The 23,185-nt window shown below is 38.8% G+C and overlaps 2 protein-coding genes across 3 annotated transcripts in view; one reads left to right on the top strand and one right to left on the bottom strand.

Moving 5' to 3' along the window:
* ASB4 (ankyrin repeat and SOCS box containing 4) overlaps nt 1-23,185 on the bottom strand; it is a 212,092-nt gene that overhangs the window by 172,365 nt on the left and 16,542 nt on the right. For both annotated transcript variants that reach the window (XM_060414489.1, XM_060414490.1), the window contains exons 3-4: nt 7,636-7,703; nt 410-504 (exon numbers count right to left, since the gene is read on the bottom strand). In XM_060414489.1, coding sequence (XP_060270472.1) covers nt 410-504; nt 7,636-7,703 — 163 coding nt within the window. The remainder of the gene's footprint in view (nt 1-409; nt 505-7,635; nt 7,704-23,185) is intronic.
* The window catches only part of PON2 (paraoxonase 2), a 28,373-nt gene that overhangs the window by 4,614 nt on the left and 574 nt on the right, over nt 1-23,185 (top strand). Inside the window, 7 exon segments of the mRNA NM_001126348.1 lie at nt 2,505-2,575; nt 10,102-10,157; nt 15,945-16,110; nt 16,678-16,804; nt 18,767-18,967; nt 22,060-22,141; nt 22,863-22,991. Of these exon segments, the coding sequence (NP_001119820.1) occupies nt 2,505-2,575; nt 10,102-10,157; nt 15,945-16,110; nt 16,678-16,804; nt 18,767-18,967; nt 22,060-22,141; nt 22,863-22,991 (832 nt within the window).

The following is a 23,185-nucleotide window of genomic DNA, read 5'->3' as shown; positions in this document are numbered from 1 at the left end:
GTGTGATAAGGAACAAACCTGGTAAGAAGACTGTGTCCCCTGTTGACACACCAACCTGGTACATCGTTACAGTTACCACAAAATGAAGCAAGATAATCACTAACCACCCCCGTCTCACTCCACTTTGAAGGTAATGCCCTTTCCTGAGTGAAAGAAATAGAGATTTCTTTCATGCTAATGACTGTTGGTTAAGGGTTCATGCCTTGTAGCCAGATAGCCCGAATTCTCCACTATTTACCTGACTCATTGGCCTTTTATTTCACCTTTCTGTGCCTCAGTGTCCTAATCTGTAGGATGGGGGTAATCATACTTTATGCTCCATATAGGGGCTGTAAAAAAATCAAGGAGTTAATTCTTGCAAAATGCTAGGACAATGTCAGACACATAGTAAGTGCTCAATAACTGTTACCTGCGATGATGTTGGAGCAGAGGTTCTTAGATTTTTGTGCCGCAGATCCCTTTGGCAGTCTGGTGAAGCCTTGACTCCTTCTCAGCGTCATGTTTCTAAATGCATAAAATAAAATACACAGGATTACAAAGCAAACTTAAATTCTATCTCAGTTAATACTAACTTACTTAAATTCTATTGTCAAACTATTTGAAAAATCTAACGTAGGATATAATAAGCCTTAAATATATCTAGAGGTCGTTGAATACCTAACAGTAGGTACTGTGAAGCCGAGATGAGTATAAATGGTATTTTGAGATATCTACAACTAAAATGTTAGGAAACGTCTGCAATTTCTGTTAGTGGCAGTCACAGGTACTACTAGTAGAAAGCTCAGTGGTTTGTTGCCTACACTCATCATCAAAAGAAATACTTTCAGGCAGAGGTTTAACTAAAGATGTGTTTTTCCCCCCATCTGAGTTCATAGACACCTGAATTTTACCCATGGACTCCACGAAGGTCACTGGGCCTGAAATTAAGAACCCTGATGTTGGGACTTCCCTGGCGGTCCAGTGGTTAAGAATTTGCCTTGCAATGCAGGGAATATGGGTTCGATCCCTGGTTGTGGAACTAAGATCCCACATAAGGCCTATAGACCTAAACTGACCTGCCAAAGGTCATGCAATCTTACTGCTATGACAGAAATACAGTCTGCCTCTTTCACTACTAACGCTTTCGATACATGTTAGCCCTTCTTATTTCTGATTACCGTTTATCACCCATGAGTATCAGCAGCAGCATCCTCATCACTAGTATTAACTGCTACTACTTATGTTAGGCTTAATAGACTTGTTTTCCGATAAAAATTAATTTAAAAAAAAAAACTTGTTTTCCCTTTAAGTCACTCCTGGGGCTCATAGATTTGAGATCTTTTTGTATTTTTTTTTTTACTGTTTATTTAAAATTTTTGTTGGTTATTTTAATTTTCTATTTGTCCATATATTTTATATATTTATTTTATTCATTTATTTTTATTTCATTGCTTTATTGCTATGTTATTTTAAGAAATTTAATACTATTTTAGTTATATGATTCCAAATACATGGTGATTAACACTTTAATTAGAAACTTTCATATTATATATATGCACGTATATGTGAACTGCCAAAATACATAGTTGCCACTCCCTTTTGGTAATTCTGAGTTGTCCAGGCTGAGGTTTCTTCCATTTTGCCGAGAAAACAGTAGTCTTCCCCATATTCAGTGTCTAGAAGTCCGAAGAGGCAAGGATATGAATAGAAGAGAGACAAGGGACACACGGTCATTCTGTCTCTTAGAAGAGCGGTGTGCGTGAACCACTTTGAAAAATGCAGACTGCTCTGTCAGCACGATTGTCGTGATTCATGTACGTAGAGAACACAAAGAAGGTGCGGCGATGAGAAGAGGGGAAGCCTCCGAGCAGCAGAGCCCAGATGTGTGTGTCCACCTTGCTTGGTGGGCTGCTGCTCCAGGGCGGGAAGCAAGAGTGAAGATGCTTTATCGAAGTTCAACATTTTCTTGTTAGTTCTTCACTTCTGTTTTTACGAAATGACAACAGCAGGTAGTTTTGCCAGAGCAGCTGGTGCTCCTCAATCTCTTAATAAGTATTTACGTGGTATCTCCTGTGAGCCAGGCTCTGAACAATGCCATTTTCCCCTGGCCTGCTTTCAATCACTGCATCATTATGCAGAGGGTCTGAGCAGTTTTCAGCTCCCCTGGGTCTTCTGGTGCTACATCTGAGGCTCTTCCCACAGCAAGAGCGCTATGAGAAGTGGGACGTGGTGTCATGCTCATATTTGCATAGGAGCGTGCATTGCGAGCTGTATTTGCTGGATTACTGGCTTCCCTTTATGGCCCATGTGCACACAGAGAACTCTGTGATGTGCATTTTTATTTTAACTTCAGTTCTGGTGCTATTCTATGTTCCTACCCTTGTTTTCCCTCTTTTTCTTTATCCGCTTTAGATTTGGGCTGTGTTTTTTGTGTGTGTGTGTGTATTGCTGTAAGCCTCTTTAAACCCTTTCTGCTACAAAGCAGGGATACATAAACAGATAGATTTTTTTTCTTTTTTAAACAGGAATCGACTTAAAGCCTCCAGAGAAGTGGAATCTGTAGACCTTCCTAATTGCCACCTGATTAAAGGAATCGGTGAGTCTGAGAAAATGCTTGTTACACAGCTCACATTGTTTGGCCACTAACACTAAAAAATTCACTAAGTATTTTGGCACATAATTACTGTTTATCAGAGGAAAAATCACATTAGATCAGCAAAACCTTTTCATCTCTTCTGATCTCATGTACCCTGTATTTCTTCTCTCTCACTCTCACTGTGATTTATTAATTATTTATACAACCCTATGTTTGTTGTTAGATTTCTTGCTTGTTTAGTGACTTTGCTGAACTATTTTTGTCAGGTCTGTATTCTTTGTCATGCATGGCAACTGAATTCTATGTAACATTAGCCCAGGAGTTAGTTGGGGAAGGTAAGCCAGAAGGAAGAGAAGTTATAAAATAGAAAATAAAAATCTCCACTTCCCACAAATATTACTCAGCTATAAAAAAGAATGAAATAATGCCATTTGCAGCAACATGGGTGGAACTAGAGATGATCATACTAAGTGAAGTAAGCCAGACAAAGACAAGCATCATATGATACCACTTACATGTGGAATCTAAAAAATTACACAAATGAACTTAAGTATAAACAGAAACAGACCCAGAGACAGGCACTTCCTTCTGGTACAGTGGATAATAATCCACCCGCCAGCGCAGGGTATACGGGTTCGATCTCTGGTCCAGGAAGATTCCACATGTCACAGAGCAACTAAGCTGGTGTGCCGCAAGTACTGAGACCACGTTCTAAAGCTCCCGAGCTACAGCTACTGAAGCCTCAGCGCCTGGAGTCCACGCTCCATAACAAAAGAAGCCACCCCAATGAGAAGCCTGAGCACCACAGGAGTCTGCCCCGCTCACCACAGCTAGAAAAAGCTTGTGCACAGCAGCGAAGACCCAGCACAACCGAAAGTAAAGAAAGCATGAATAAATAACTTTTTTTATTTTTTTTTAAAAAAGAAATAGATCCACAGACATAGAAAACAAACTTTTGGAAAGGGGAGGTTGGGATAAATTAGGAGTTTGTGATTAATATATACACACTTAGTTCAGTTCAGTCGCTCAGTCGTGTCCGACTCTTTGCGACCCCATGAATCGCAGCATGCCAGGCCTCCCTGTCCATCACCAACTCCCGGAGTTCACTCAGACTCATGTCCATCGAGTCAGTGATGCCATCCAGCCATCTCATCCTCTGTCATCCCCTTCTCCTCCTGCCCCCAATCCCTCCCAGCATCAGAGTCTTTTCCAATGAGTCAACTCTTTGCATGAAGTGGCCAAAGTACTGGAGTTTCAGCTTTAGCATCATTCCTTCCAAAAGAACACCCAGGGCTGATCTCCTTCAGAATGGACTGGTTGGATCTCCTTGCAGTCCAGGGGACTCTCAAGAGTCTTCTCCAACACCACAGTTCAAAAGCATCAATTCTTCAGCACTCAGCCTTCTTCACAGTCCAACTCTCACATCCATACATGACCACTGGAAAAACCATAGCCTTGACTAGATGGACCTTTGTTGGCAAAGTAATGTCTCTGCTTTTCAATATACTATCTAGGTTGGTCATAACTTTCCTTCCAAGGAGTAAGCATCTTTTAATTTCTACCGTATAGAAAATAGATAAGCAATAAGTGAAGCACAGGGAACCCTGGTGTGCTGCAATCCCTGGGGCTGCAGAGAATCAGACACAACTCAGTGACTGAACAACAACAACAAGGTCCAGTATATTGTGTAGCACAGGGAACTATACTCAGTATTTTGTAATAACCTGTAATGGAAAAGAATACATATATGCACATATAACTGAATCACTATGCTGTACACATAAAACTAACACAACACTGTAAACCAACTATACTTCAATAAACAGTAAATAATTACATTTTTAAAAAATTTCCATCTCCCACAAAAATAACCTCAGACACAGAGTTTCTATTTTATCTTTTCTGGTATTTCCAGTGCAAATGCAAACAAATATATGCATATACATTTATATCTATTTTTTTACAAATGTCCTCTTAGTATAAAATTATATTCTGCAACTTGCTTCATTCTGAACATGAAGAGATTTCCACATTAGCACTTGAATAGACCTACCTCATTCTTTTTAATATTTGCATGTACCATTATTATTTAACCAGTTCCTTATTGCACACTGGAGTGGTTACAGTTTTTTGCAACTACAAGCAGATCAGTGAACATCATCATGCATATAGCTTTTGCATCTTTTTTACATGAAGGGTAAGTTTTCAGTAGTGGGATTATTGTTCAGTTAGCACATATATTTAAAGTTTTGATAGTGTTCGCTAAATTGCCCTCAAGTTGGAACATGAATAAACTCAGGACCTCATATTTACAACCACATTCACTCCAGACAGGATTCATAATGCACTTTTGTCAAAAACAAAGTAGTGGAACTTTTCTGGATCATACAAAGAAGGCTGCAATTTCACGCCATGCCATGCTCAGTCATTTCAGTCGTGTCCAACTCTTTGAGACCCAATGGACCTCAGGCTCCTGCCTGGCTCCTCTGTCCATGGGATTCTCCAGGCAAGAATACTGGACTGGTTGCCATGTTTTCCTCTGGGAATCTCCCCAACCCAGGGATCGAACTCTTGTCTCTTGGATTGCAGACCGATTCTTTACTGCTGAACCACCAGGAAGCCAGTTCATGGAACCTGTTGGTTTTCAGAGCAGCCTTTTCTACTTCAGAGTTTCTTTCTGGTTCTGCCCCCTCTCCTCTCTATACATCTGTTTTCTCTGTGCTCTTGTCGCCCGTTCCCATTGCTACTTCTGTACTTTTTCCTAGTCCTGTCTCCCTTCACTAGACTCCTTGACTTCTTTCTCCTGGCATTTCCCCTTTTTGTTTGTTGCCCAAACACTGAGCAGGAAGATACAAACTCGGTGTCAAATAACCAACTGTTGGATTGAAAAGGGCTATGCTGGGTAATGCAGACTGTCCTAAAATTCCTGTTGTCTGAAGTCCTGAGAAACTCAGTAAATGCATCCTTCTTTCCGGCTGCAAGCAGGAAGAGCTCCTGGGAACTGGTCACTCAGCAGAAGCCAGATGGCAGCTGAGAGGGACCTGTTCAGGATGGGAGGTTGAGTTAGCGATCCTGGAGGTTACTTTTGCTACCGAGTTAATAATTGTAAAATTATTAAATAGCCTGGCATCTGTGAAGCCCACCTTCTGTGGATTCAAGTCTCAGGGCAGACGACATTACAGGACAGACTTGCCAAGTGCATTGCTGCTGCAACTCATGGGACAGAGAGCTCCTCGGAGGAAAACAAGTCCAACAACGTTTGTATTCTGAACAGGCGTCTGACTGTGTTTGTGACCTTTCTGTTGTGATGTGTGCGAGCTGCTGTCTGCAGTTGGGAAGAATGAGGAAATATGTCACCTATGGCCCCTCTTGTGAAGCGTTTAATGTCTCTGAGGCACTTCAAAAGGCAGTGGAGCAAAGACGTTGAATGATTAGAAGCACATTTGGGATACATTTTTAGATCCAATTGGAATTGTATTTTTCTCTTTTTCCCTTTCTTCTTCGCTTTTGCTCTCTGGTTAGCATACACTATGTGAACATTTGTTGAGTGCTCTATCAGGGATGCATAATGGTTAATAATAGCTTGTGGTTATATGTTTTTAACAACAGTTGCTTATTCAGTGGTCTTTGACTACAAAGGATTAGTAGGGTATACTTTCCCATATGGGCAAAAGCAACTTCTCATGGTAGGCAGCAGGAATACAGGAGTTCTCTTTTTTAGTTTCCACTTTGGGAACAGTAGCAGACACACACTTGAGGCCAGCTAATCCCTGTAGGAGGTACGACCATATCCCCTGCCCCATCTCTCCCCATTCCCATCACACACACACATACACACACAACACACACATACATACACACACTGAACAACAACAACAACAATCACTACCACATATCATACAGGATACGTGCCTTCGGGTGGGGGCGGGGGTCAGAAGGTAAGTTCACTACTTTTTCCATTTTTTGTTTTTTTATTCCTTTCTAGTGTATCTAACAGAAACTAAGATTTGGCATAATATCTATATCTAAATAATAAAAAATATGCTTAAAGAGCTATTTAATTCTATTTGAAGTTCAAAACATTTTAAAATGTCTTTGAAAATGCTGGCATTCAGAATCCTGGACTAAAAATTTTGAATGGATTATTTCTCTTGCGTTAATAAATGATTTTATATACTTGGTAGTCATGATTTTTATAACTGCTGCTTGAGAGATTTTTTGTTTTTTAAGCAGTAAAGTTTGTAGCTCTTGTCATCAAGCCCTTTGCAATCTACCTATGAAAAGGGAAGCAGAAAAACTCACTGGGTGAGATATGGACATATTTTTTGTTTTTCCTTTTATAACAGTTAAGGATCTAAGGCTCAGAGAGGTTAAATAACTTTAGCAATTTTTTTTCAATATAGTGCCTTCTCCCAGAGTCCTTAACACATATAGCTGATTAATGAACCAAAAAAGTGGAAAATAATAGGCTACATTACATTTTGGATACTCTGTTGGGTATGAAGGGCTGATCAGCTATTATAAATGTACAGTAAGTAACTTACAGAAGAAAGAAATTGATTTTCTTTTATGTGACAGTCCAAAGACAGGCAAATGGCCTAGGGTTCTTAGATGGCTGCATTTCATGTGGTCATTCTGAGACAAAGGCCGATGAAGCAGCGCAGCTATCTTCAACGTATTGCCTTGGTCCAAGACTAGAACCCCAGTGCTTGCCATGTCCCAGCAGGAAGGGGTAGAAGGAAAATTTACCTAGATATGTTTGCTTTATTTACCCAGTAGTTGCATACACATTGTACTTCCATGTCCTGTTAACCTGAACTCGGACAAACAGCCACCTTTGTCAGCAAGAGGGATTTCTCTGATGGCTCAGTTGGTAAAAAATCTGCCTGGAATGCAGGAGAATTGGGTTCGATTCCTCGGTCAGGAAGATCCCCTGGAGAAGGGAATGGCAGTATCCTTGCCCGGGAAATGCCACGGACAGAGGAGCCTGGTGGCCGACAGTCCATGGGGTCACATAGGGTCCGACACAAACAAGCAAGCACACACATGTTGCCACGTACCTGTAGCTGAACAGCAATGAGGGAAGTATGGATCCTGGGGCGGGGTTAGCCTTCTCTGACACAGATAACTGCGAAAGAAGTAAGAAGGGATCAAAATCAGATGTGCTAATTTACAAGACTTTCCGGAGAAAGATGGTTTGAAAGAAAGAGGTTTGAAAGAAAAGTACAACCCATGAATTGATGAAGATCTTGGTGAAAGGCGTGGAAGAAAACATTTTGAGGAAAAAGCCAACATATACAATCGACCACAGCTGGATTTACAAAGTCAAGTGTTCTCAAAAAGGAATCAAGGAATGGTTCTCACAGAGAAATTTCATTAAATGCTAGGTTGTATTTGTTTCTGTGTACTTGTAAGTGAGACCAAGAGCCTTGAATCCCAGCTTCCCAGTTTGTGATCTTAACCGTTCAAAGGCTCAATATTCTCTACTCTAAAATAAGAGATAGTATTATCACTTCTTAGAGTTATGAAAATTATATGAATTAACATGTGTAAAGTACTTATAAGGAGCCTGGTACTTGATAAACACTATGTTAATAGTTACAACTAATAGTTATAGTTACTATTACTAACAGTTAATAGTTACTACCAATACTACTACTGTTTCTGTTACTGAATTAGAGGAGGAAAAACGTCTCCAGCTTTGACTACTTTTACAATAATCGTACTGAAAGGGTGTTATGAGAGGACAAAAGCCCTCTGTTGTATTGGCTGTAGAAGTGAAGATGGGGGAGTAGATCTGGAAAATATTCTAAAGAAGCTACAGATATAACATTTTTTCCCTTGAAATTAGGCAACAGGAGGAAACAGAAGTTGCAATGTGGTCGAAGTGAACATATCTTTTAAAAACGTTGCTCTCTTCTTGATTATTGAAAGAATATGTTTTGTAGAAATTTTTAAAACAAAGAAAAATTTAAAGAGTAAAAGGAAAATCATTCAACCGAAAATCCCACCACCCCAAAAACATGGTTAGTTTTTTTTTGTACATATCTTTTCTTTGTCTGTGTGTGTAGGCATGTACACATTAAAATTGTCTTAAATAATTTTTCAAGAGCAACAAATTTTAATTAATTGAGCTCCTACTAAATGGATCTAGAAAACAGAACTTGGACTATAATTCTGCGTGCACATGTGTGTTCATATGTTTGTGTTTTTGTGTGTATATGTGGTGAAGGGTTCCTTGGTCCTCGCTCTTTAGCAGTTGAGAAGCACCATGGAACTTTTAGTGGGTATCACAGACCCATTTTTGAACCTGCTGAAAGCATAGAACCTTTTTCACAGAAGATATCTGTACATGTACAGGACGTTTTGAATTGCACAGAATTTCAGAAGGCTCATAGAGCCTTTAAAACCCATTTGTGGCTCCACAGACCCGAGGTTAAGAACCTCTCCAGCACACTATGCTTAGACATAGCTCTCTACTTTCTGAGACAATAAGCATATGGGTCATCTTTATGAAGTGAAGTTCTTGACTTTTTTTTTTTTTTTTTTTTTGCTTTTCTCCACTGTGATGGAACGAGCAACACTAGAGGCAGTGCAGCTAAATGCAAACTCAGGAAGCAAAACCCAAATAGCTGGATAGGTGCTGTTTGTTTTTGACAACCTAGAAATAATCTTGGAGACATACTCTGGAGAGGGCTTAAAGGGGAAGACTGAATTTTGTGGACTCAAAGAATGCGTCATGATTTGGCTTAATCTAAGCCATTTTTCTTCTTTTCTGTGTTTGGGTCTATTATCTGTCCATGGAATTTACACAGTGAGACCACTGGGAAGGTCTTATGTCTAATTATTTGCTGTGCTGTGTGGAGTGTACTGCAGACAATCAATAAACAATCAATAGTAATTGTAGTCTGTCTCAGAGACTGCGCTGAAGCTTCAGCTGGCTTTAGGTGCATGGTATTTTTCATTAATTTTCTTTTGCCTTTTTTTTTTAAATCCAAAGCCTAAATTTAAAGATTAAACAGAAAGCTCTTTGCTTATGAGATCGAACAGACGTTGTTTTTTAAAGAGGGACTGTATAATCCCAGGTGTTTTATCTCTGGTAATGAGAGAAATGTCTGTGTTTGCTTCAGACTGAATGAGCCGAGAAAGGGACAAGATATTTGCATGGTTAAATGGTGATGAGTCCTTCATTCTGAAAGTAATAGTCCCCTGATGGCAATTACTTTTGCATAGACATCTGGCTGTTTATCATAAGAGTGTACAGATGTCAACTTTTTCAGTCTCGTAGCTAGAAATGTAGTGATTACTTGACTTTGATTTGAGTAACCATAAAATCTCTAACATTTAAAGTCAGAAGTTCACTGCAGGAAAGGATTTGGACCTGACGTTTATTAAAGGGAGTGGTTCCTTGGAAGGAAAAATCAGAACCGTGCCAAAAGATACAGGCACTGATAAAGCAAACAAAGCTCTACCTAACAAATCACAGAATTTAAACATGACATCTATCTATTTCTTGAACTTAACAGAAGCTGGCGCTGAAGATATTGACATACTTCCCAACGGTCTGGCTTTCTTTAGTGTGGTGAGTATCTTCCTTCTCTGTCTCAGTGGAAGAAGTACAAGGAAGTTTGATGAGGCCTGCAAAGCAGTCACTTGTTTTTGAAGTTCCTCACTTTCAAAATTATATTCTGAAAACAAAAGATAGGTCAAACAGGATCTTGGAAATTTACCTCCAGCTTCTCTAAATATAGGGATGAAAAAGTCTTTGCCAGTTGACTTATTACTCTTTATGTCCCCACTGCCTTGCACTAAAATATTCCAGTGCAATCTGTTAGCTATTAAAAATGATATCTGGAGCATGATTGTGGATATTTATACATTATCCTATTTTAAATGCAGCATATACCTTTCTTTCCATTCAACATTCAATTTAAAGCTAGCATTCTTGCTGTTATTTATTTATTTAATTTAATTTAAATTTATTTAATTGGAGGCTAATTACGTTACAATATTGTATTGGTTTTGCCATACATCAACATGAATCCGCCACAGGTGTACACGTGTTCCCCATGCTGAACCCCCCTCCCACCTCCCTCCCCGTACCATCCCTCTGGGTCATCCCAGTGCACCAGCCCCAAGCATCCTGTATCCTGCATCAAACCTGGACTGGTAATTCGTTTCTTATACGATATTATACATGTTTCAATGCCATTCTCCCAAATCATCCCACCCTCTCCCTCTCCCACAGAGTCCAAAAGACTGTTCTATACATCTGGGTCTCTTTTGCTGTCTCGCATACAGGGTTATCATTACCATCTTTCTAAATTCCATATATATGCGTTAGTATACTGTGTTGGTGTTTTTCTTTCTGGCTTACTTCACTCTGTATAATGGGCTCCAGTTTCATCCACCTCATTAGAACTGATTCAAATGTATTCTTCCATTCATCTGCTGATGGACATCTAGGTTGCTTCCATGTCCTGGCTATTATAAACAGTGCTGCGATGAACATTGGGGTACATGTATCTCTTTCAATTCTGGTTTCCTTGGTGTGTATGCCCAGCAGTGGGATTGCTGGGTCATAAGGCAGTTCTATTTCCAGTTTTTTAAGGAATCTCCATACTGTTCTCCATAGCAGTTGTACTAGTTTGCCTTCCCACCAACAGTGTAAGAGGGTTCCCTTTTCTTCACACCCTCTCCAGCATTTATTACTTGTAGACTTTTGGACTGCAGCCATTCTGACTGGCATGAAATGGTACCTCATTGTGGTTTTGATTTGCATTTCTCTAATAATGAGTGATGTTGAGCATCTTTTCATGTGTTTGTTAGCCATCTGTATGTCTTCTTTGGAGAAATGTCTATTTAGTTCTTTGGACCATTTTTTGATTGGGTCATTTATTTTCCTGGATTTGAGCTGCAGGAGTTGCGTGTATATTTTTGAGATTAATTCTTTGTCAGTTGCTTCATTTGCTATTATTTTCTCCCATTCTGAAGGCTGTCTTTTCACCTTGCTTGTAGTTTCCTTTGTTGTGCAAAAGCTCTTAATTTTAATTAGGTCCCATTTGTTTATTTTTGCTTTTATTTCCAGTATTCTGGGAGGTGGATCATGGAGGATCCTGCTGTGATTTATGTCGGAGAGTGTTTTGCCTATGTTCTTCTCTAGGAGTTTTATAGTTTCTGGTCTTACATTTAGATCTTTAATCCATTTTTGAGTTGATTTTTGTGTAGGTGTTAGAAAGTGTTCTAGTTTCATTCTTTTACAAGTGGTTGACCAGTTTTCCCAGCACCACTTGTTAAAGAGATTGTCTTTAATCCATTGTATATTCTTGTCTCCTTTGTCGAAGATAAGGTGTCCACAGGTGTGTGGATTTATCTCTGGGCTTTCTATTTTGTTCCATCGATCTATATGTTATTTATTTTTGAACAATATATTAACTCCCAAAGGAAGGCCAGTGCTTTTTCTTTCTTTCTTTTCGCTGCTGAAAAGCCTATCATCAGTGGAAAGTCATTGATTGAGTTTACCCTTCACTTTTGCCTTAATTTTTATAACTTGAAAAGTAACAGTCTTTTCAGGCATATATTTTAAAGACTTCAAAATGGATTGGCCAGAGGGCTGCTAGGTTATACCAATAGGCATTCTAATTGGAAAACCGTATATATGGGCCAAAGAGGAAGTTCTGCCTCTCTCTCCTCCCTGGAAGGGGCCAGCGTGATGGACCTCAGCATCTTCACAGGTTCCTTTTTTCTTGAGAAAGAAGAATCCAACTTCGGGACTTCCCTGGTAGTCTAGTGGCTAAGACTCCTCGCTCCCAATGCAGGGGGCCCGGGTTTGATCCCGGGAACTAGATCCTTGTACCACAACTAAGAGTTTGCATGCTGCAACTGAGATTCAGTGCATCCAAATAAATACATATCTTTTAACTGAAGAAAAAAGTATCCAACTTTGAAGGCAGCCTGTAGGTATTCTGTTCCCTCTCAGCAGCCATTATTTTCAGACTCTGAGACTCAGGGAAAGATGTGAAAAACTTGGAGATGCTTAGAAGACAGTAGCGACACTAATAAAATAGCTGTCAGACTTACGAGGAAGGTGAGAGAGCGCAGCTTAGATGAGAATGAGGGTTAGAACACCCTTCAGGTTCTTGATGGTTTTTATGTGAAAGCCTGTGAGCAGCTGGTTGTCTACCATGGAGGAAGAAAAGAAATACTGTAGGTTTTGGCAGAAGCATGGATATTTATATTAAATTTTCAAACTACAACTTTAAAAGAAAAATTGTCATTAATTACCTACTCACAATGAGTAAAATGATATTTCTGGGAGGACTCTGGGTTTGTGTAGAAGCACGTGCTCGCACATATGGCTTACAGTCTTAGGGAAAAGCACTGAAATTCCTCGTCAGCATTATACATAACCAAAGATACAAATATCTAGAGTAAAGGAGAAGGCAGTTGCTTGCCTTTTTTTTTTTTTTTTTTTTCCAAAGAAGCTGTGCTCAGAGATTTGGGTAATCCAGAAATCATCTATTTCAAGATTTTATCCCCATAAAAATAAATCTGAATTAGGAGGAGCGAGGTCTTCAAATACGTAAATCGACAGCCATTTTTAGCTGAGAGATCTAATATAGTCACAGTGATCTTGTAGTCAAGTCAACAGAATTTCTTCTGCATGATTTTTTTTAATCCGTCCTTAGTTATATGACTTTTTACTGATTTAAAATGATTTACTTTCATTTTACTGATTTTTAAAATTTACTCAGCATTGTCTCTAATATTCCCTAGTATGTTGCTCCTTTCTAAATGAATAACGCCTACATCGTGGCATTTGTTTATTCTTCCAAGCACTGTAGCCCATTAACCCATCCCATTCAACAATTAGGGGCAACCTCAAAACTAACACCACATTTAATGAGGACTTGGGTGACATAGAATAGAATAGAGATTTAAGTGACAGTGTAAATGTACTTGAAACTGCTGAACTGTACACTTAAAAGTAGTGATAATGGTAAATTTTATGTTATGTATATTTTACCACAAGTGGAAATAAAATTTTAAAAAGAGACAAAAACAGGTTTAAATGATATCTTAAATTAAGATAATTATGGAGAGTTATTTGGGCTTCCCTGGTAGCTCAACTGGTAAAGAATCTACCTGCAATGCAGGAGACCTTAGCTCAGTTTCTGGGTTGGAAAGATCCCCTGGAGAAGGGTTAGGCTACTCTCTCCAGTATTTCTGGGCTTCCCTGGTGGCTCAGATGGTAAAGAATCCGCCTGCAATGCGGGAGACCTGGGTTCCTTGCCTGGGTTGGGAAGATCCTCTGGAAGAGGGCATGGCAACCCACTCCAGTGTTCTTACCTGGAGAATCCCCATGGACAGAAGAGCCTGGCAGGCTATAGTCTATAGGGTCACAAAGAGTTGGACACGACTGAGCGACTGAGCGTACATGACGAGTTATTACATCCCTGGTAGAGCTTCCTGTGCATCGATACTCTATTGTTTATGGTGCGTTGATAAAGAAGAGAAATTATTAAACCACTGAATTGTCAGTGCCATGGAACAATAGCATAATTCCAGTTTATTCTGTTTGTTGGATCTTGAAGTTGTATACTTTGATAGATATTTTTTAATTGGAGAAAATGTGTATTAAATACAATTTGAACATAAAGTAAGGTTTTGGGGTAGGTTTTGGACTTTGCTGGTGGCTCAGATGGTAAATGGAGAAGGCAATGGCACCCCACTCCAGTACTCTTGCCTGGAAAATCCCATGGATGGAGGAGCCTGGAGGGCTGCAGTCCATGGGGTCGCTAAGAGTCGGACACGACTGAGCAACTTCACTTTCACTTTTCACTTTCATGCATTGGAGAAGGAAATGGCAACCCACTCCAGTGTTCTTGCCTGGAGAATCCCAGGGACGGAGGAGCCTGGTGGGCTGCCGACTATGGGGTCGTACAGAGTTGGACACGACTTAAGCGACTTAGCAACAGCAGATGGTAAAGCGTCTGCCTACAATGCAGGAGACTCAGGTTTGATACATGGGTTGGGAAGATCCTCTGGAGAAGGAAATGGCAACCCACTCCGGTACTCTTGCATGGAAAATCCCATGGATGGAGGAGCAAGGTAGGTTACAGTCCATGGGGTCGCAAAGTGTCAGACATGACTGAGTGACTTCACTTTCACTTGGGAAGGTATTCTTTTAAATTTGCATAAAGTATGACTTGAAAAATTTTAAAGAGAAAAGACCTCAATTACTTCAGTGAGTGCTGAGAAAGCATTAAATAAAATTCAACTCTCATTCCTGATTACAAGCTCAAAAAAAAACTAGAAGTAGAATGAAACTTCCCAGAAACCTACAGCAAACATCATCCTTAGTGGTGAAACATTCACTCCCTTCCCATTAACGTTTAGAAAAGGAAGAAAATGCCCTAAAATGCCGTAACCATCAGTAATCTACTAAAGTTCTTAACCCAAGAAAACAAGAAAAAGAAATACGATGTAGGAAAAAAGACGAAACTGCCATTAATTTCAGACAGCGTGATTACTCGGTTTTCTAAACAGTCCAGGAGATTAAATTGACAGACTCTTAGACCTAATAGGAAGTTGAGTGAAATGGTTGGATTCAAAATGAACAGATAAAACTCAATGAGTTTCCCATGCGCTAGGAAAAACCAAATAGATAAGGTAGTAGTAGGAATACGGCTACTCCTGCTACTATTAATAAGATTTCCTTTGAATAGCAACTTGATTTCTGAAATTTATACATAAAAATAAATGAGCAGATATATTTAAGATTATTTTGTAAAGGTAAAGCAATGTAGTGTGGGATAAATATATAGTATGTATAAATATATAGTATAATATATATACTAATATATATATGATGAATAAAGCTGTAGTAATTAAAAAGTTGCATATTAGCACAGAAATAGGGCACAAGTCCCCAGACAGACCAATATGTAAACAACGATCTAGTACATGATAAAAGCAACATTTAGACTCAGTGGGAAAAGGACAGCCTGAGTGCATGCCAGGCACTAAGTTCCGCCTGATGTCCCCACGGGGAGAGGATGAATATGTGTCAGAGAGCAGTTTATTCCCACCCTCAACTCTGCGTTATCTCATGTCCACCAACCTTCTGGTTACCCTCTGAGGAGACCAAACCCCTCATCTCTGTCTCTACTCAGAAATATCAGATACTGCTTGGCTTTCAGCCTTCCACCCCCCAATTATTATTTTCTTATTGTTTCATCTCTGCTTTCTTTGTGTTTCTAGCTTTATGTCAGCACCTTTAGCCAAAGTATCACTTATTTATAGTTGCTACTTTAGTCCATAAAAATACTTAAGCCTTTATATTTAACTTTTACTCTATTTTCAAAAGGGTCTGAAATGTCCAGGCCTCCACAGTTTTGCACCAGATAAGCCTGGAGGAATACTAATGATGGATCTAAATGAAGAAAACCCAAGGGCACTGGAATTAAGAATCAGCCGTGGATTTAATTTGGCTTCATTTAATCCACATGGTATCAGCACTTTCATAGACAGTGGTAAGAACTGATGAGCTACCAACATTAAAAAAAACAAAACAAAACAACAATGGTTTGCAAATAACTGGAAAATAGATTTGGATCATATCTGTATAAGAGAACAATTAACTCATGAATTGTTTCTGTATTCTTCATACGAATAAGTCCAACATTGCCTCTTCAGATGGCAGTAAGTTATACTACATTTTGAAATTTCTAATAGTTATTAATTACACCTGAAAGAATGTTTAGATTTAGAATGTTTAGATTTAGGTTTAGATAACCTTTTCATATATCTATTTTCGTTGCATTGAAAAAGAGCTATATTTCTAAGTTAAACTATAAACAGATTATCCATGCATTCTGTGTATGGAGTGAGAAACACTCTTTCTTAAAGGTCAGGAGACCAGTGATCAGAAATAACACTAGACAGACAGTGATGGGAAAGATGGGGAAGAATGATCTGTTAGGTCCTCTAACAGCTTACACATTCAGCCTTTCCTTGCCTGTGGTATTTAAATGTCAGTGTCTACCCAGAGGTCCTATGGTTATGTCTTGTAAATGAACTCTGTTCTCTCATTTTTTTAGATGACACCGTTTATCTCTTTGTTGTAAACCACCCGGAATTCAAGAATACAGTAGAAATTTTTAAATTTGAAGAGGAAGAAAATTCTCTTTTGCATCTAAAAACGATCAAACATGAGCTTCTTCCAAGGTAATTAGTCCTTTTGTTCATTCTCAGATTTATTGCTGCCTTTTTCAGATAGTCCATATCATGGTCCTTTCATCTTTTGTAAGAGCTGAAATACATACATACATACATACATACATACACATACATAAACAAATACATATATGTATATGTGTATGATAGTTTCCTTGCAACTTTCCTTTTCATAAATATTTACATGAATGTAAAATTTTGAATGAAACCAGTATTTTAGCCATGGCAAAATTACATTATCCAAACTCAACTCAGTATTGAAGTGATTAAATTGTACACAGATTTTTCACCCCCAAGAAACAGTCTTTAGAAACTCTCTCAAATGCACATCCTTTCAAACTGGGAAATAAAACAGGTTCATGAGACCTTTTTAGGTCCCAGAAAAACTTGCTCAGAATTTCTACCATGACGACCACTAACTGAATTTATATTCATATAATCTACTAAATAAAAGATGCAGGAATTGCATGGTTTCAGAGTTTTCTGTTATAGTATATACTGCGGAGATTAATTGTCCCTTAATTTGAAGAATGGGCTTCCCTGGTGGCTCAGCGGCAAATAATTTGCCTGCAATGCAGGAGACACTGGTTCCATCCCTGGGTCGGGAAGATCCCCTGAAGGGACTGACAGCCCACTCCACTCTTCTCCCCTGGGAAATCCCATGGACAGAGCCTGGAGGGCTACAGCCCGAGGTCGCAAGAGTCAGAGGCGACTGAGCGACTAAACAACAGTAGTTTCCTCGCAGAGCAGGGAAAGTCAACGTCAGTGTTCTATGCAGACTTGCTTGAGAAATGAGGAAATGCAGGCCTGCAGGGGATTTGCTTTTCAGAGCCCGTCTGGAGAGTAGAAGACAAACCTCACCATTGTTCCTTCTGTCACCTTCCATTTCAGATGACTCATCACACAAATAATAATAATACCCGTCCTACAAGGAAGAGTAGCCTGCTTTATATGGAGTTTGTATGCTTAGTATGGAACTAACATGAAATGTTTTCACAAGGTAGCCATGGGCTCCTGGCCCTACAGAATTGGAAGTGCGTCACTACTACTTCAAGAACACAGCTGGTTGATGAATATTTTTAATATCTACTTCTCTGTCTAGAACTTAAGTGTGTAGCTGCCAACAGTTCTTCCAAAAATTCACTTCCTAATAATTAGGAGCTTAAGTGCCCTCCAGGCAGCCTTTGCTTTAGGGAGCTCTTTCAGAAAGAGGGGACCCACCTTCCCTGTTTTTTCTTTAACAAAGGGGAAAGCCATTCTTTCAGAAATTTTTGCGTAGGGTAATTGGAATTTAAATTTAATAACACCCTTACCTAACTGGTTTTAAAAATGTAATTGTTTTCAGCATATAAATCTCTTACCTGAAGCACTGCACTATGGCAATTTCATCATCCGTCTATCTGGAAGTGTTTATTGAGTGCCTGTTCATTCTCGGCAGGTCGGCTTTGCGAGTCAGGTAGAAATTGAACAGTCAATCTTAGTTTGACTAATAACTAAGCAAAGGAACTCAAGAAAATCCAGCAGCTGAGAAAAATGAAGCTAGGTAAATGTTTTTGACAGCCCAACCAGCTCACCAGCCAAAGAGGCTCCATCAAGCTCTGTACTATGGATAGCTGTGTCCTTTCACATTGTTCTTAAACCTTACATTTTTTGCTGTCAAAAAAACATACTCTGTTGGGACTAAGTTATTTTTCCTTTGATAATAATCCTGCCATAATTGCTAAATGATCTGTCTTCAGATTACTTGGTACCATACAAAATTGTTCTCCCAGCAAATGATATTATAGTAGGTTACATATGACTATACCCATGTGATCTTAGCTGAGCTTTTCCTAGGGAACCTCTTACCAAAAATTTAAGGCACATATTGTGTAAACCTTCTGGCTACTTAATCGTTAATATGGAGACCAACTGGCTTTTCATTTTCTCTCACATGTTATTTTTCTCTTCCAGTGTGAATGATGTCATAGCTGTTGGACCAGAACATTTCTATGCTACCAATGACCACTATTTCTCTGATCCTTTCTTAAAGTATTTGGAAACATACTTGAACTTACGCTGGACAAATGTTGTTTACTACAGTCCCAATGAAGTTAAAGTGGTAGCAGAAGGATTCGATTCAGCAAATGGGATCAATATTTCACCTGATAAAAAGTATGAGCTCTTATGGAAGTATTTTCACTTCTCTTTAGCCATGGTGCTAGGTGAAACTCGTTACTTTGCTCTTTTTTTTCCTAAGGCAGAAATAGCTTACCTGTTATTTTTGGTCTATGATAAATATATATGATATTTATAACTATTACTATAATACTATAATGTTATAATACATATATGTAATATATTATTGGCCTTCCAAGGTTACTGGGCTTCCCAGGTGGCACAGTGGTAAAGAATCCACCTGTCAATGCAGGACACACAAGAGATGCAGGTTTGATCTCTGGGTCAGAAAGATTCCCTGGAGTAGGAAATGGCAAACCACTCCAGTATTCTTGCCTGAAAAATTTCATGGACAGAGGAGCCTGGCAGGCTACAGTCTGTGGGGTCGCAAAGAGCTGGACATGACTGATCACAAAGGAGAGCTTATAATTTATTATTAAATATATATAATGTTCTATGTAAACATATGTACTATATATATAATATATAAATATCTATTTATATACAGTATTCAAATTTGGTCCATATCGTTGTGGGTTTCCCCATTGGCTCAGTGGTAAAGAATATGCCTGCCAAGCAAGAGACATGGGTTTGATCCCTGGGTTGGGAAGATGCTGTGGAGAAGGAAATGGCAGCCCACTCCAGTATTCTTGCCTGGGAAATCCCATGGACAGAGGAGCCTGGTGGGCTATAGTCCATGGGGTGGCAAAAGAGTCAAATAGGACCGAGCAGCTAACAATGACAGCAACTCTATCATTATAGAATTTAATTTTATAAATGTAAATTTTCATGAAATGGGTTCATATTTATACATACATATTTAAATATAAGGTAGATGTTTTTCTTTTAAATAAATACATTATTGTTTTACTGGCTTTTATTGTTTTATTCCATTTAAGGATGACTGTAAACTAGCCAATTCTCTATGGATATATACAATTTTCTTTTCCGTACAAAATACGTTTTTTATTTTTCTTTCACCACTGAAACTTAGCCATATATTTTTAAGGAACAACCTCCCCCCAAGGGAGAATGATAGCATAATGGTTAAATATTCAGATTTTGGAGTCATATAGACCAGGGTTCAAATGCCTACTGGGTATTGGCTAAATCTGGGGCTACGAGCCCCTTCCCTCTGCACATTTGTACAAGTGTTTCTGTAGAACAAACTCCTCAAAATAGAACTACTCACTCAAAGAGTGCTCCTTTTAAATGTTAATTTTTATAGTGCCAAATCCGCCCCCCTCCCCGCCCAAAATTCTTTCACTTTTATATGTCCAACTCTAGTTTATAGAAAGGATATTTTTCCCTTTTACTAGGTTAGCACATTGAACAATTTACTACACATATAACATGAAATAAATCTGCCATCCTTGACAACTAAATGTCTTTATTTTCATGACAATTTTTTCTTTCTTGTTGATTACAGAAAATGGATGTAGAATCTTTTCAATTTTCTGTGACTGACCCAATCCAACCTCTCCCACCAAAACTGTTTTTCTCCCCGACTCTCATCTTTCAATTATGAGAGTCAAACTTTCCAGTCACTCGAGCTGAAAATAATAATAAGAATAGGGAGTGCAGCTTTAACTCTCCTCTCAGGGCCGTTGAGCAGCTCACACTGGTTCTGCGTGTGGCTCCTCAGCCCCTCTTCCTTTCCATTGACACTGCTTAGCTCAGGCTCTCACTCTCACTTTCTTCCCATTTGTTTTCAGTCTACTTCCTTTTTTTTTCTTTTTTTTTTGGCACCATTGCCAATTTTGTCTTTCTTTGTCCCACTGCCCTTCCAAGACCTCCAAAAGAGGGACCTCTGTCTGCTTCACCTTTGACTCCTCACACTGAGCCCAGCCAGGCACAAACCACATGCTTAGTGACTGCTGCACAGAACTGACCATCTGTTATTATCACACTCTGTTATTCCAGAAATTCAGCAGACCCCAATTGCTTATCAAATCAAGGCAGGCTAAAGGGCTAGACTTTAATAGGCTGGCTCCAACCTCTCCCTTCTACTGTTTTCATACTTACTATGCCTTACACAGGAGCTCAGTATTTTGCAAACCTGCCTCTTTCATTCTTGGCCCTGTACCTTTGCTCACGTGTTTTCTTTTGCCTAAAAGATGCTTTGTCCTCATATCCTCAAATTGAGTCGTTCAGTCCATGTCCACCGCAGATGCCCCTTTCTTTGTAAGCCCTGTTTTTTCAGGAGTTAGATATTTCTTCAGTTCCTAGTCCCAAAATATGTCTTATGGTACCATTATGTTGTATTATTTGTTTAATGTGTATAGGCCATCTGATCACCACAACACACTGTAAACTTTTCAGGAAAAACAGCTGTTGTCTTCATGTTTATTTCTGTCACATTACTGAGTTCATGGTTTTACCCATTATAATTGCTCAAGAGAACAGTTGCCATGGAACAGTCAATTCAATGAGGAAGATTATGGTAAAGCAGTCCATTAATTCACTCTCCTTAGATGCACACAAATTATTCTGAGTAGATATTTATCTCTAATGCTTGAATTTCTCAGTATGTTAATAATATGTCTTTTGTTTTATACCAAATATTTCTACATGTATATGATCCCTTGAAATGTCAAATTATATTGTAGAATATAAAAGTTTTTTAAAAACATTTGTTTTATTGTCCCTTCAGTGGCACAGTCTTTATACATTTTAAAAATTTATTTGTTTTTAATTGGAGGATAATTGCTTTACAATGTGTTGGTTTCTGCCATACATCATATGTATGGCATAACAACATATGTATGCCATATGTATACATATGTTTTCTCCCTCTTGAACCTTCTTCCCACCTCCCACCCCACAGACTTGATAATTTAAATGCTGCTCTATATTATTTTTCCTTACCAATCTTTTGAAAAATAATTTAACAATTCCATGACTGTTGTAGCAGCACTGAATTGATTTTGAAAGCTTACTTTTAGATAAAAATTAACCTTTATCAGGCTTTCCTTGAGGGCCCATCATTGATTAACTTCTTGGCAGGTTATTAAGACTTATTCTTCCCACTGTGTTAATGAAGCTTTATCTTGGCTTGGAGCTCTAACCAGTGTGTCCTTCCTACAAAGGTACATCTATGTTGCTGATATATTGGCTCATGAAATTCATGTTTTGGAAAAGCACCCTAATATGAATTTAACGCAGTTGAAGGTAAAATATTTCTTTCTATATCTAAAGTTGACATTAATCTTGAAATTACATAGTCATACTATATTATAACAATACCTCCCTTAAAACAGACTAGCCAGTGTTGCTATTCTGGTTTTTTCACTGCTACCTGTCTGTAATTGACCAAGTCTCTTGTTTCCCAAAGTCACAAGAACTGACTGATTACATGCAGCAGTATGTTGGGGGGGCTATTTGCATCAGAGTTAGAACCCACTCCATGAAGTACTGATGGCACCCGATGAATTCCAGTAAGAAATTTTCACAGTTGAAAAGACTAATAGATGAATTCCGAAATGAAGATTTATGCAAGTTGTCAGTTCTTTCAATAATAAATGAAGGTGGAAATTGGGTTCCATACCATTATTATTTTCTTCCTGCTTGACAACACATATTTTAGATTGATGAAGAATTTCTTATTTGAGTTTCTTGAGCTAACCGATCATTGTGCATCTTCTAAAAGGGGGAAAGTAGTTCATTTTTTAGAGAGATTGATTATTTCCCTAACTTTCTTAATTCCAGGAAGAATGAAAAGTGACTCTAAACTGGTGTATTAAACTTATTTTATGCAATATTGGTGCTAAAGGATGGAAGCAGGAGATGGGTATAATTTCCCCACATGTATAGGGGCAAGAGAGGTTAGCCCTAAATGATCTAATTGCAGTTTCTCATGACATTTAGATGCTGATGTTTTTTCATTTGGAAGGTACTCAAGTTGGATACCCTGGTGGATAATTTATCTATTGACCCTTCCTCGGGGGACGTCTTGGTGGGCTGTCACCCCAACGGCCAGAAGCTCTTCGTGTATGACCCGAAGAATCCTCCCTCGTCAGAGGTTTTTATATGTTTTACTTTTTAAACCTTAATTATGCAAACCCTTTTGAACTAATAATACAATAAACTGCCCCAGGGCTGGTCCGTTTAGTCCTTTTAAACCAATAATACAATAAATGCATGGAGGTTGGCTTCGTGATTGCTTTAAGCCAATAATTGGCAGAATTTCACATTGTTCAAATACTTTTAGAAAGG

Source organism: Ovis aries, chromosome 4, assembly GCF_016772045.2.
Source record: "Ovis aries strain OAR_USU_Benz2616 breed Rambouillet chromosome 4, ARS-UI_Ramb_v3.0, whole genome shotgun sequence".
Taxonomy (NCBI): domain Eukaryota; kingdom Metazoa; phylum Chordata; class Mammalia; order Artiodactyla; family Bovidae; genus Ovis; species Ovis aries.
This window is presented reverse-complemented; position numbering and strand designations above follow the sequence as displayed.